The 15,458-nt window shown below is 38.1% G+C and overlaps 1 protein-coding gene across 3 annotated transcripts in view; it reads left to right on the top strand.

Annotated features, from left to right (window-relative positions):
• TENM3 (teneurin transmembrane protein 3) overlaps positions 1–15,458 on the top strand; it is a 960,849-nt gene that overhangs the window by 911,006 nt on the left and 34,385 nt on the right. For 2 of the 3 annotated variants that reach the window (XM_079305926.1, XM_079305928.1), the window contains 7 exons: positions 2,293–2,560; positions 3,139–3,282; positions 6,581–6,830; positions 7,239–7,259; positions 12,426–12,658; positions 13,251–13,405; positions 14,256–15,130. In XM_079305926.1, the coding sequence (XP_079162052.1) occupies positions 2,293–2,560; positions 3,139–3,282; positions 6,581–6,830; positions 7,239–7,259; positions 12,426–12,658; positions 13,251–13,405; positions 14,256–15,130 (1,946 nt within the window). The remainder of the gene's footprint in view (positions 1–2,292; positions 2,561–3,138; positions 3,283–6,580; positions 6,831–7,238; positions 7,260–12,425; positions 12,659–13,250; positions 13,406–14,255; positions 15,131–15,458) is intronic. The other variant, XM_079305927.1, reaches the window with a different exon arrangement.

The raw sequence follows: 15,458 nt of genomic DNA, 5'->3' as shown, positions 1-15,458 counted from the left end.
AGTTGCATAACCTTACCTATATATTTCTAAAGTTCTCAAGAAAATAAGTTACTACAGGGGATATTTTATGGAAAAAGGGAAGTTATAAGTCAGATTTCCAGCAGCCATTTGAGGCTTCTGCAGAAACTAATAATAGGGGTTTAGGTTTTGTTTTAAACCTTGCTGAGAACTGCATGAGTGTCCTAGTTTCTAATTTGATAGTAATCCAAATACACAGTGGAATTTCTTGAAAATTGAAACTTCAAGGTGTCCTCTTTATTGCCTGTTATCTCAGCCAAGAGTACTGGAAGACCACCTATGTGTTTAACACTGCTCTTCCACAGTTGCAGTTGTAAAAGAAGCAATGGTCGTAACAGGAGACCACTGAAGTCCATTAAATTGTGTCCTGTTACGAGCATATTGTTTCTTTTTCTCCTCTTGCTTACAGAGACCTCCATCTCTCAGACTAGTTTTAATATGCGGTATATGAGAGTCCTGCTGATGTCTTGAGGAGGAATTTGTCTTTTGTTCCTGGGTGGTTTGTGCTTTTCCTTCAACATCTCAGAAAAGGAATGTGTTCACAATCACTTGCCTCTCTAGAGAGAGGTGGTTTTGTTCATGTAGAAAAGATTTGCCTGTTCTCTGGATTAGACACTGTCTGTATATTGAGCTGAGGGAAAGCAGACTAGATTTACAAACAGAAGTGGGGCCATGCTCACCTCCTTCAAGGTGACTACTTTCATTTCTTTTCAGCCAGGTTCTTATTGGGGAACAAAGAAATATTCAGAGAATAAGAATTAAGAATTTAAAAATCGTAATTTCATTTGTCTTGTATCGTCCAATTCCTACTTTATTTCTTACAGCTCTATTACAGTCTTACTGGAGAACAACAGTTTCATGTCTACATGTATCAGATGTAAATAATTATAATGCCAGACAATGAGTCAAAATAGTATTTCTGAATTTTTGTTACTGTTATTGAGAAGGCAGTAGATATAATTAGTACTGTACAAACCTTTTTTTAGATCCAACAAAAATGCTGATAGAGAGGATGGTGTAGCACATATTGCCCTCCTTGAACATCAACCACATTATTTCACCCTATTCAATACAATTTTTAGAAGCAGTGTCCAAGGATTTCTCTGGCATTGAGAGCTATCAGCACTTGTGTAGTAGGCAGATTTTGATCCCACTAAAGTCTTAAGCTTTTTATGACAGTCCTCTTTCTGAAGTTTGCTTTCCACTAAAACTAAATAGTGTTTGGTCTTCCAACTTCAGAACCAGGAGACAGAAAAGTAAAATAAACCTTTCTTAATTCTCTTCCCAAGAGTGTTCCTGTAACACCACTAAGGTTCTGGGTTTATGGTTCAGCATCCTTTGCAACCTTTGCACTCTCCCACCAAAAAAACATTACCTTTACAAATATGTCTAGATACATTTCTTTTCTTCTTTTGTTTGTTTCTATAAACCAGGATACCTGGTAGCTGTTCACTCCAAGTTCTGGCTGCAGTGTTTATGTTCTGACTGAGGCATAGAACAATATAGGCTGCCTTTATCCACATTACACAGAAACATTTCACATCCATCCATCACCCACTAAAGCTCCTCAGCTCAGAGGAAATGACAAGGAAGAGGAGGGGAGGAACCTTTTAAAAATAAAATTGGCTCATTCCACTTCTGAAATGTGAAAATGATAAACTGATATCTGAGTAGTGAATATTGATCAGAAAATATGGAAAAACTTTCCCTGAGGCATCCTACTTATCTGTCTTCAAAATAAATGGAAGAATGCTCTAGTTTAAAGTATTTACACTCCACTGGTAATGCAAATAATAAAATACCTGGAAGTTCTTCCTGCTTCTACAGGACAAATTAGGCATCACAACCCAAATCTCAAACTCTTCTGTCTTTATTACACATGGCTTATTAGTTGGGACATGGGCAGCAGCATAGTAAGGGGCAATTTTCACTTAGTTGAAAGATGCCTTTTTGCCTCTTCAAGAAAAATCATTTTGGAATGTTTCCTCTTGCTTCCTTTACTCCCATAAAAATAAAGGAGATAATTTTGAAATGCTTGAGCAGAAAGTACCAACTGAGCAGCTTCAGTGTAATGAAGAATTTAGACTTGACCTTTTAGAAAAAGTGTGAAATGTTGTTATTTATTTATATATTTTTAACCATGAAGGCCAAGTATAGATTTTATTTCCAAATGGATTGTCATGTAATATGCAGGCAGCCATTTATGATAGCTGCATTGTTTTGTTGAATTTCCAAATAATTTAAATACTGTATTTTTCTCTTAACAATGTGTAGGTGCTCCATGAAGAAACAACAATACCAGGAACTGATTTGAAGTTATCATACTTGAGCTCCAGGGCTGCAGGATATAAATCTGTACTGAAGATTACTATGACCCAGTCTGTTATACCATTTAATTTAATGAAGGTTCATCTTATGGTGGCAGTGGTGGGAAGACTTTTCCAAAAATGGTTCCCTGCATCTCCAAATCTAGCATACACCTTCATATGGGATAAAACTGATGCATACAATCAGAGGGTCTATGGATTATCTGAAGCTGTAGGTATGTGTTACAGAGGATTTTTGCACTTCTGGTTGTCTTGAACATAGGGAAGCACACCTCAAATGCTAGTATCCATTTAGTAGAAAGTGTAGAATAAAATTATATCAGTGGATGTTAAAACTTATTAAAAACTTATTTAAAAGATACTAATCTAAGCTTTGAATTATAGCAAAAGAACTCCTTCAGAAGGAAAAAGAAACCATTCACATGAAAAATGATGGTTTTGACTTCTATTCTTTTCCATGAAGTAGCCTAATAATACATTATGGTATTTAGTAATACATATGGTGTTTAGTAAAGTACACTCTGTGTACTTTAAGTAAAGAAAAATAGCAGTCTGACTTATGTCACAAAATGGCTTTCCTCTGTATCTGTCTTAATTCACTTACTCTTAATAGCTAAAAAAAATTAATAACGTAAGGTTCTGGTTATTATTTTCAACACGACTAAGAAGCCATAGAAATTTTCATGTGTCCTAGGAGAGCAAATAGTGCACATAGCTTAGGGAAATCACATTCTTTAAACTGTTCTTCAGAATGAGATCCTGTACTTAATGAGGACATGTGCTGCAATTCCAGTGTCTGTAGGTTACGAGTATGAGTCTTGCTTGGATCTAACTCTGTGGGAAAAGCGGACTGCCATTTTGCAGGGTTATGAACTGGATGCCTCCAACATGGGTGGTTGGACATTGGATAAGCACCATGTATTGGATGTTCAGAATGGTAAGGAGTTCATTTTCTACTTGCAAGTTTTACTGCTCCACTGCCCTGCTCTTGAGGTCTCTCACTCAAACTTTTCGTTATTTTTCGCTCTATTTTTAAAGAAGGACAATTATAGAACATTTTGCAAATGGTAAATGCTTTGAGCTTCCCTGGCTCCCAGGGAAGTGGTCACATCACTAAGCCAGTCAGAGTTGGCAGAAGTGTTAGGTTCTCAGGCACATGGTGTCATTCTTGAGATTGTCCTGTGCAGGGCCAGGAGTTGGACTCGATAGTCCTGTTAGTCCTTTCCATTGCAGGAATAGCTTCAGGATATTCTTTTTTTTTCTGTGAATTACATTGAATGTCATGCTTCTGTATCCTATAAATACATATGCATGAATAAATTCATCAAACAGTCTGTGTTGAATATGCTGTGGTGGGTTGACTCTGGCTAGACACCAAAGCCACCCAGTCACTCTCTAACTGCACAGGGGAGAGAAAAGAGAATTAAAGGCTCATGGGTTGAGATAAAGACAGGGACAAATCTCTCAGCAGTCACTGTCATGGGCACAACAGAACAACTTGGGAAAACTATTTTAATTTATTACCAGTCAAATCACAGTAGCGTAGTGACAAAGACACCAGTCTTAAAAACAACTTGCCCAATCCTCCCTTGTTTCCAGGCTTATCTTTACTCCTGAATTCTTCACTGACAGTGGTGCAGGGACACAGGGAATGGGGGCTGTGGTCAGTTCATCACACCCTGTCTCTGTCACTCCTTCCTCCTCAGGGGAAGAACTCCTTACACTCTTCCCTACTCCAGCATGGGCTCCTTTCCACAGTAGACAGTCTCCATGAACTTCTCCAGTGTGAGTCCTTCCCACAGGCTGCAGTTCTTCACAACTGCTCCAGTGTATACCTGCTCCAGTACAGGTTCCTGCCTCCATGTGTTCAGAGGCCCTGCCAAGAGCCTGCTCCAGCATGAGCTTTCCACAGTGGTCACAGCCTCCAAGGGCATCCCCTTGCTCTGATGTGGGCCCTCCAGGTGGACATGTGCTCTGCCATGGACCTCCATGTTCTGCAGGGGCACAGCTGCCTCACCATGGTTTTTTGCATGGGCTGCAGGGAAATCTCAGCTCTGGTACCTGCAGCACCTCCTCCCACTCCTTCTACAGACCTTGCTGTCTGCAGAGCTGTTGCTTGCTCATATTCCCACTCTTCTCTCCAGCTGCAATTTGCACAGTAACTTTGGCATCAAAGTATATTTGTTGAGCATGCTGCTCAGCAGCTGTTTGCAGGGTGCCATGCCAAGGAAACCTCAGCACAACACTGAACAGGAAGAAATTTGGAAAAACTTGGCTGGAAGCACGTAGAGATGGTGAAGTAAATAGTCACATAGCTTAAAGTAATAGCTGGTAGCACTGGATTTTCATGCAAGAGAGGAATCCAGAGTAATTATCAGGAAGATTGTCACTTCTCCACTACTTGATGTCCCATGAAGGTCTCCCCCTAGTACACAAGCTTATTATGTGTAACACAGTAGTCCACACCTAAAACACTGCCTCTGATTGATAAGAAAACAAGATAACCAAATGGAAAAGTTGTCACTGTACCTAATTTTAAATGTTAAAAAAAAAAAAAACCAACCCAAACCTCTGCAAATTATTATAAAGTAATCCATCTAAAAAATTAAAGAGCTATAATTATAAATATATGTGTAAGATTGATTCTGTTCACTGGGTAAATTGATTACGGCTTTAAATTATGTTTAAGAGAACATTTGACAAGTAATGACTTTTCAAATTGTCATGTGTCTAATTGAATAAACCAAGTGGAGGGTTGTAATGACAAGGTGGATGAGATGCATAATGTATTCAGAAAAGAGTGCACGCAGTGTTTGCACGGAAATCCAAACTACTGCAGTAAATAGTCTAATGTACATCTTTTAGTCTGTGATAATAGAGGAGAAATGTGAAGGACCAATTTTTCAAGGTAATGACAGAATAAATCAGGTGCAATAGTGCACTGTGCTGACTTCTAGAATTCCTCTGATGAAAATTGTAGAACTCAGCTATTTCAGGCAAAATTATAGTGCCATGATTGTCATAAATGATGTAATCATAGGAGAGGGGATTTCGTATACTGTTAATGCATTCTGGCTTTAACTATTCATGAAAAACACATTCTTCCTCTTTTGATTTAGATTACTTATTTAGATTACTTGCCATTAGCTTTCCATAAACCATTTTTTTTCCGATTTTATCACATATATTGGTTTTACATTTATAATCTCTTGCATTTTATAACATTAAAATTAGTGAAGACACTTAAAACATTTAAAGAAGGAAGCAAGTATTTTTTCTCATACTTTTCTGTACAAATCATGCACTTTGGGAGTGAGGAGGGAAAGAGAAATGTATCTTAAATTTCTTCTAAACTTCTCAAAAGATTACTGTATCCCTCAGCTCCAAACTGCATGAAACTCTGGGCATGCAATCAATAAAACCCAGATCTCTCTGCAGTACAAAGTGACATGTGGTTTACATGGATTTACCATGGAAATACATACAGTGACTTATGAGTAGAACCATAATAGCTGACCATTTGTAGAGGACACCTTAATGGATTCATCATGAGATTGAAAAATAAGGGTCCTGGCAACATTTTAACACACTTTTTTTTTTCACCCCAAGACTGGAGATTTAGCATAAAGTGTCCATTTTTCCTCTCAGATTTCCTACACAGGCTATAAGGAAGAAAAATACTGCTGGCACATTGCTTTGTCTTCACAAAATTATTGTTTCTTTCATACCTCAAAGCAGAATTAAGTTTTAGAGGCAGGTTGGCCTGGCATCACATTTTTTTTGTTGTTTTGACATTTTTAATAACTGCCTATAACTGCAGATATGGTATTGAGGCAGACTTTGTTGCCAGAGGAACACTTATGTTGTGAGCTGAGTAAAGAATCTTTTATAATGTAAAATTGAGGCAATCTACAACTTTTTCAAGTGGCTCTTTAATTAATATTTACAATTTCCAACAGTAATCCACTTCAGATTACATTTGACATGATATTCATAATTAGTTATACAAGACTTTAGGAATACAATTTGCAAATATATTCTTTTTCTTTTTTTATAAAGCACATTAGAATTTCAGTTCTTTCTGAGCTATTTCAAAACTGTAAAGATTACTAAACTTACACTAACTAGTTAAAAGAATATTTAGAATTCTTTTGCATTGTTTTATGTGTATGCATTCAGAGTTTTTATAAATGTTATTGGGTTTTGGTTTCTTTTTTTTCTCTATTATCTGGCAGGAATCCTCTACAAAGGGAATGGTGAAAATCAATTTATATCTCAGCAACCCCCAGTTGTTAGTAGCATTATGGGCAACGGGAGACGACGCAGCATCTCCTGTCCAAGCTGTAATGGTCAAGCTGATGGTAATAAATTACTGGCTCCAGTTGCCTTAGCTTGTGGGATAGATGGCAGTCTGTACGTGGGGGATTTCAACTACGTTCGGCGGATATTCCCATCTGGAAATGTAACTAGTGTTCTGGAGCTAAGGTATGTTTTTTCCTCATCCTGGACTTTTGGAGTTATGAGTTACTGTGGCAAATTAAAGTACTGGATAAATTTCTGACAGCGTGTAAATTTGAGTTTGCAAATGCTTTTGGGAACAAAACAAGTTGAGTCTGAATATTTTAAAAGTATTTAGAACTGAAATGAAAAAATTTTACCCTCATAAAATATTTTAACTATGCTTATCTAAATGTGAAATTTAATCTACCCAAAGTAATAATTCTGCAGATTTTAAGAGTTAACATATGTGGTCAACGTAAGTGGACAAGGGACAATCATTCACCACTTCACTAATGATAGATATAAATGTTGCCTTCTTCTCATCTTTTAACATCCTTTCTGAATGTTTGTCTAATAATGTTTTTCTGTTCTTTTTTACTTGCTCCCACCAAGAAATAAAGATTTTAGACATAGGTAAGCATTCCTTAAAGAAGATTTATATTTTTCTAACTGTTCTTCTTTCTTTTTTAACAAATGAATGCTTATAATGGGCAAGTCATTTCTGAGATGTATTACTAGAAAAGAAGAGTATTTTTCAAAAATAATGAGTTCATATGTTTTAGTTATGTCAACTGTCAGGCTGTATCGTCCTTTCCGATGAGTTCCTCTTTTCTCATCACTCTCTGTCCACAGTCAGGCTTCTTGTTATGCTTGTGTGTGCCCTCCTTTGCTGTTCCCTCATCTCTGCTCACTCCTTGCTGGCAGCGCTTTTGCTGATCCGATCAAAACTCACTCATTAATCAGATGCACCAAATATGATGAGAATGGCATATAAAAGTATCAAGGGAGTTCATTTCATTACCTTTTTGATGTTGACTCTTTTCAGGCTCTCATTTAACAGATTTGTTTCTTTAAAGGTGAGCTTTTTTTAATAATGGAAGTTGAAATAGCAATAACACAACTCCAGGAGTTAACCTTTTAAAATACACCAGGACTCACAAAATTGGTCATAGAAGCAACAGTAATCAGAGGACTGTGGTAGAGCATTCATCCATCCTGGCATTGCTACAATAATGGCAAGAACAGAAGAGTAGGTGGATGCTTAGAATTGCTTTGCCACCACAGCAGCTGGTGCTGATAAGGAGAAAAAAAAAACCAGCCATGTAAAATCTTGTGGCAGACATGAAACCCTGCAAACCTTTGTGGCAGAACTGCTAAGCATACAGCTAAGCAGTCCCACTGGTACCTTTCTCTCCTTTTTGCTGCCATTTTCCTTCCTTGTTTATAAACAAATCCCAGAGTCATATCTCTTGTCCTTGTTTTTTAAATTCACTTTTCTTTGGGCATACTTCTGTATGAGGAAGGTGTTTTCAAAAATGCATTTTAGATGCATTAGGTAAAAAATTCCATGACTGAATAAGGTGTCTGTATCAGTGCTAATGATCAGAATTGGCCCTGTGGGTTTTTTTGCAGGAATGACTCAGAGGCAGTCTCTTCTATTTGGTGGGTTTGGGGTTTCACTACTACAATTAGTTTGTATGTGTTCCACCGTTCATAAAATAATTATATCCCTTGTGGTATCACAAAGTTGTGATTGCAGATAGGACATTGTCTTGGCAAAGAACGTGAAATAATACTTAAAATGGGGATGTGGAGTGTACAAAAGGGGATTAAAGAGTGAATGCATATTGATGTTTGTTTAGCTGTGATTTAGTAGCACCACCTTCTCCTGCCTCTGGCAGAACTGTGGTGACAGCCTCAACTGCAGCATTTGAGAAACTGGATCACTGCATGTAAGAAAAGTTGGTGAGGGAGAATACTGAAGCTTTTCTGCTTTATTCATGCCTAAGCATGCAGAAGCTCTGGGTAGCAAAATTGCAATCATACCACACAAATTAGCAACAGCAAGGGGCCTTGTAGCAACTGTGGGGGTTCCTCCTGAGGTAGGATGAGGCATAGAGGACTCTGGAGAGCTGGCTCTGCAGGAGCACTTGTGGAGCCAGTAGGCAGGAGGTGTGGAGCCCACTGTGCAGCCCAACAAGATTTATTATGGGTCTGAGTTTTCTCTCATATCATACAACATCTTCCTGGTGTCCACTCTCAGCCTTACAGATTTGCTGATGAGAGACTTCCTAAGCCTAACCTTTATGGTTAATATCCCCTGGCAGCTTTTTATTCTGTTAATTTAGCTGCCTTTTATTGAAGACATGTAAACTATTAGGATCCACCAAATTTCCTTGCCATGGGCTCTCCAGCTAAGGGCTGAGACCAAATACCTTTTTTGGCTGCATGAATTTGTACAGTGTCCTGTGAAATTCTGTGGAGGGAAGCACATCTGTCTGGCCTGTAAGAGGAGAAGGGAGCAAATGTCCAGTTTCACTGGCAAGCCTTTCTGACTGCTGAGGAGATTTCTGCTTTAACTGCAGTTTTGAAAATAGCCCTCAACAGACCACTTTGCAAAAGATAATTGTTAGGTATTAGAAGAAAATGCACTAAAAATGCATTCCCCAAGTAAAACTACTGAATGAGGCTAAATACTAGTTCAGATCTCTTGTCTATTCAAGCATTCACCTTTCTTGGCCTATAAACACAGTACTTCAGCACAGTGTGATGTGTCTCCTATCTCAAGAAGCCTGTAGTCTCTTTTAGAGAGAGAATGCAGATCAAATTTCTCCTCTCATGTACCAGAGACCTCACATTTTTTCAATCTCAAAGCTGCAATGATGTCTTTATACACACTGCTGCCTGTGGGTGATTAATGCTGATAGACATTCATGGAAGAAGTCATTTTTAGAAGGACTTTGAAGACAGGGAGGTCTTTTGTAGGCTATGGCAGAGAGCCAGAAAAAAAAAAAAAAAAAAGTTTAACAAAACATAAAAACAGCTTTGAGGGGATATATGATTTAGAGGGCACATAGTGAAGGCAAGAGAGGCAGGAACTGAAGCAGGAGGAGTATTTTGGAAAAATCTGTATATGTAAAATAGCCCAGGTGATCTGCCAGCTGAAGATTTAAAAGATCTGCCTAAGCAATATAAAAGCAAAGGGAAATACATTGTTACAGCTCTGTGCACATGTATGCCCACTTTCAATTCAAAGTACTACTATTCGGCATAGACAGAACAAGTTAATTTTTAGACATTTGTCTTTACAGGGGCCAGTGTGGGTATGTAATTTCATGTTTTGCAGGCTACTGAAAGTGATTAGGTAATACTCAATGAGTCAATAAGTCATGGGCTGGAGATTTCCTTTCTTTGCGTTTGTTGTTATTGGTAGAAGGCAGAAGCCTAATTTCATTTCAGGGTACAATGAAATTGCATAAATTCTGCAGCTTTCCAGCTGCTAGCTGCTTGTCCCTGTACCATTTTTGAGATCTGCATAGTGCTCATGGATGTTTTCTGGCTAGAAAACAAATGTTGTTTTCACTTGACAGTTATTCAGTTCTTCAGATTATGTCTTTCTCCCATAAATTGTTGGGGGCTAAAGCCTCCTCGGCTGTTCAACCTTCACCTGAAAAGAAATGCTGAGGTTAAGCCTGTTGTATCAGCTCAGAAAGGAGCCATTAGCCATCTACATATGGCAAGATGGAGAGTTTCTATTGATTTGGTAGTAATATCCTATGCACTTCTAAACTTGGAGGGATTTTTTAATGACATGAGAAAATGCATTTAAAATATCAGGTATATTTTTGGTTGAATGAGGATACACTATGTACCATGAAAACTTATCCCCTGATTTCTTTTTTGTTGGAATTAATTAGAATGTTCATCTTCATATTTATGAATAAAATAGCTTAAAAACTTATTTTTGGAAATAAGTAATTGTGTTAGGCATAAATTACTTACTTTGTGATTTGATGACTTTTTATTCCAATGGCTGGAAAATATGATTGAGGCAATGTTACATGGGTTAAAGAGAGATTTCAGTAATTTAGATTTCAGTAGAATAAGGAAGAACTTTATTTTAAATTACAATGAAATAAAATTTAATTGCACATTTCACATCTTGCAATGTGTTTATATTTGAAGTGTTTGCAAAGTTTCTTAAAGACCAAAGTAATCATGCAAATGAGTATAATTTAATTTGCAGTCGATGGAGGTATAAATAATTCGTACACTACATAGTGATCATATTAAATGATCACTGCATAAATTAAGGTTTTGAAAATACCTTCCAACTATTTAGCACATTGGCAATAATAGATTTGTAACAGACAGAAATTTAAAGTAAGCATTTGATTGTTTTCAGACATGCTGTACAACACTCACTGCAATAGCAGAGCTTTTTAAGAGGTGCTAATCACTGTGTATTTGATTTCATTAGTCTGTTTTACTTGGTTTCATTCGTTCTGAACCAACATGTTAAAAGTCTTAAAACCAAATAAAATCCTATTTATGCAACACATTTTTTTCTATGTTTTTGTAATTGGATAGCTATAAAAATCTGTCCCTGCTAAAAGACATAATTTGTTCACAAGTTGTTCCTGTTGGTCTCTTGTTGCATTTTCCAAGTGGCAGTACATAAAAATGTGTTACATTAGCACAGTTATGTATTTACAAAACGTGAAGTATAGCATTCTGTGAACAGATGTTTGGCTACCACCAGACTGGTAGATCTGTTTAAGCAGCGCTTTTGCAAACATCAGAAGTGACTGTTCTGACATTCTGCTTCAATCCATGAGGGGAGCATCTGAAATTACCTCATGTATTTACATGACCTTATTTCAGCTCTTCATGCCATGAATTAGGTCAGGAATCCCAACTGCAGTGGGTTAAGTTTCTACATCATAATATATCAACACAAAAGGCAATCTCCAGGGCTGTTTTTTTAACCAGCAGGGAAGTAATTCTCAATTATGTGGCACCAGTGGAGAGGCAAAATGTACGTTTCTGGGAAAATGGTTAGCAATATATATTTTCACTGTAATAAAGACTGTGCTGGCATAGTTAGCGGTTTTGTGCCAATGTGTACAGTTATTTGAAATATGACTCTGACTTTAGAAGAATGGAAAAGCTCTGCTTGGTCTCTGGTGGAAGAGATGACATTTCCTAATGTGTTAAATCATGTGTATCACGCATTTGAAAGCAGTGGATTAAACAAATACTTATGAATGATGTCTTATCTCTTGCCTGTGAACTCATCATTCAAACTCTGTCTTATCTGTTTATGAATTGCATTAACCATGAACCCCAGCTGCCTTATATAAATTATAATAAAGCAGACAGGATAATACCAACAAAGTATAAGTGAGGACTGGGTTCCTGCTGCAAAATTCAGGAGTAGACGAAGGTTCCCAGAAGTTTCAGAAGGTTTTAAACTCCGCTATTTTGACTTGGCTTATTAGAGAGACATCTGCAGTCTCTAATAAGAGAGCCTGAACCGGCCTGAGCGCATCAAAGACAAACTGGACCTTCATTCCCCAGAGGATTAATCTAGATTGGGCTGCCTGTGACACAGATGAGAAATGTGGACCAAAACCATTTTGGGGCCATGACCTGTGCTACCTATGCATGGCGCATCACCACTGACTTTAACTCTGTCTGCGTTACTGCACACTGCACAGAAATTAAACTGTTTTCTCCTTGATCCAATGTCAGGTGCAATTAACTACAGCATATGCAATGTATAATTCCATTTTACAGCAACAACCCAGCTCACAGATACTACCTCGCTACTGACCCGGTGACGGGAGATCTGTACGTTTCTGACACAAACACGCGCAGGATTTACCGGCCCAAGTCGCTCACCGGTGCCAAAGACCTCACCAAAAATGTTGAGGTGATTGGAGGAACAGGGGAGCAGTGCCTGCCATTCGATGAGGCAAGGTGTGGTGATGGAGGCAAGGCAGTGGAGGCAACTCTCATGAGCCCTAAAGGTAAAAAGAGTTCTCCCTCTGTAACATAAAAATAACACAGAAGTTAAGAGCTGGGGGCATGATCATATCTAATTACTGAATTCAATAGCTGGCTCCAAAAATTGGGGATTTGAGTGATTTTTTTTCCAAGTAGAAATTCTATCAAGGGAGAAAGCTACAGGGGAGTTATTTTTTGAAATCAATTAGGGTTGATTTTTTAGGAAGTATTTGGCTTGAGTGATTATTGAGCATTTTTAAACACTCAATAATAGCATTTAGATTATGTGTTTGGCAGGCAGCAGTGAATATCTAAAATGAGCATTGCTTTTGGTTGCATTTATCCCATGTTTAAAGTTGACTAAAAAACTAGTCCCTTCCCAACACACAAAAGCAAATGAATGGCAAATGCAATCAACAGTAGTAGATTTCATGCTGAATATTGGTTTTTCACACAAAATACATTAACAAGATGTATTATTACCTACTTCCTGAGACCAGATTTTCTGCATACAATTTCCACTAGATACATGCTACCTATACCTTTAGTTATAGATAATATATTCACTGCTGGCACAACAAAATAAAATACTAATTTTTATTTGCTTCACTGAAGGAATAGCAATAGATAAGAATGGGTTAATCTACTTTGTTGATGGAACCATGATCAGGAAAGTGGATCAGAATGGAATAATATCAACTTTGCTTGGCTCCAATGACCTCACCTCAGCACGACCTCTAACCTGTGACACCAGCATGCACATCAGCCAGGTACTTTTCAGTTGCTGCTAATTTGGAAAGCTGAACTGGGGATGGAAATTGACATGCAGCTTTCACACCCTTTAAAATAAAACTGTGTGGAGTGTGATGGATATTTAACAGCAGGTTTGGGGGAGAAAGCAACCTGTTGCACGGGTGTGAATTGCACTGTCTTCTCTTACTATAAATGCTGCTGTATTCAATTTTTCTGCCCATAAAGTTCAGTTTGGTTTAGAACAGCACAACTATAAGCAGGAAACATTAAGCCTGGTAGTAAATACTGGGAGAATGGCATATCTGTTAGAACTATCTTGGCACGTTGATGTGGTCTGAATTGCTGACATTCTTAGCCTACTAGAGTGAATGAAAGGATTTACACAAAACCCCTGTACTTTCCTATTTGTCCTAAAAACTTGTGTAGGTAGAAGGGACATGTCAGTAGTGGTATGTTCAAAAAATGGAGTACAGTGTTTCATAATCCGGAAGGTAGTATGTTATTTTTGCTGCTACAAAAATAAAAGATGAATACTGTTGACAAGTATTTAGACACTGATATCTGTGTCTATAGTTATTTATGCATTTGTGATACAGAAAAGTATTGCATTTATTGGAGGGGAAACTCAGCCTGTATTATAGTTTCAATGCAACTGGCTTTCTTTTCAATAAAATGGATGCCTGAATATTGTTCCCCTTGCCTCCCTGAAAAGCTTTAGTTTGCTGCATGTATTCATGCAAGTTCTTCAGTCGTGATTGCTTACAGCAGATGGAAAACATCCTTACAATAGTGTCTAAAACAGAAGGTTAATTAATTAATTTAATCTGCACTGGTTAGCCATTTAACAAAACGTTTGTGTTTGTTCAGGTTCGTCTGGAATGGCCTACAGACTTAGCTATCAATCCAATGGATAACTCCATTTATGTTTTGGATAACAACGTGGTTCTGCAGATCACGGAGAACCGCCAGGTGCGCATTGCTGCGGGGAGGCCGATGCACTGCCAGGTGCCCGGGGTGGAGTACACGGTGGGCAAACACGCCGTGCAGACCACGCTGGAGTCAGCCACGGCCATCGCCGTGTCCTACAGCGGCGTGCTTTACATCACAGAAACGGACGAAAAAAAGATCAACAGGATAAGGCAGGTCACAACTGATGGAGAGATCTCTTTGGTTGCTGGAATACCCTCAGAGTGTGATTGCAAAAATGATGTTAACTGTGACTGTTACCAGAATGGAGATGGCTATGCTAAAGATGCCAAACTTAATGCCCCTTCCTCCTTGGCTGTGTCTCCAGATGGTACCCTGTATATTGCTGATCTGGGAAACATTAGGATCCGGGCTGTGTCGAAGAACAAACCCTTAATGAATTCAATGAACTTCTATGAAGTTGCTTCTCCAACTGACCAAGAGCTGTACATCTTTGATGTCAATGGCACTCACCAGTACACTGTGAGTTTGGTCACTGGAGACTACCTGTACAATTTTAGCTACAGCAATGACAATGATATTACTGCGGTAACGGACAGCAATGGGAATACTCTTCGGATCAGGCGGGATCCCAACCGGATGCCTGTAAGAGTGGTCTCTCCTGATAACCAAGTCATCTGGCTGACCATAGGCACCAATGGATGTTTGAAAAGCATGACTGCACAAGGGCAGGAGCTGGTCTTATTTACCTACCATGGCAACAGTGGACTTCTGGCAACTAAAAGCGATGAGACTGGATGGACCACTTTTTTTGAGTAAGTACATAAAATAAAGTCAGATACATTCCTTATAGTTTTGTAGAGTTCTGCATATCCGTTTGAAGTATTTCTGGGTGAAGTATCTGTAAAGTTGACCCTTGTTAACAAAAAGCACAGAATGGTACTTTAATTTCCCATTCTGTCATCTTCTGTCTTACTTGTCTGACTTCTTCTGAACATTGAGTCTGAATAATTTTGAATTCATTATTTTGAACTTCAGTTTTATATATTGAAATAATAGTGAGACAACATTTCACTCTTGTCAAGAAATTTTTAACTCAGACAACCATGGGTTTGTAGATTTGCATCAAAAACTACATTTTCA

This window comes from Erithacus rubecula (assembly GCF_903797595.1).
Source record: "Erithacus rubecula genome assembly, chromosome: 5".
NCBI classification, from domain to species: Eukaryota; Metazoa; Chordata; class Aves; order Passeriformes; family Muscicapidae; genus Erithacus; species Erithacus rubecula.
Note: the sequence above shows the minus strand (reverse complement) of the source record. Positions and strands in the feature narration are given on the sequence as shown.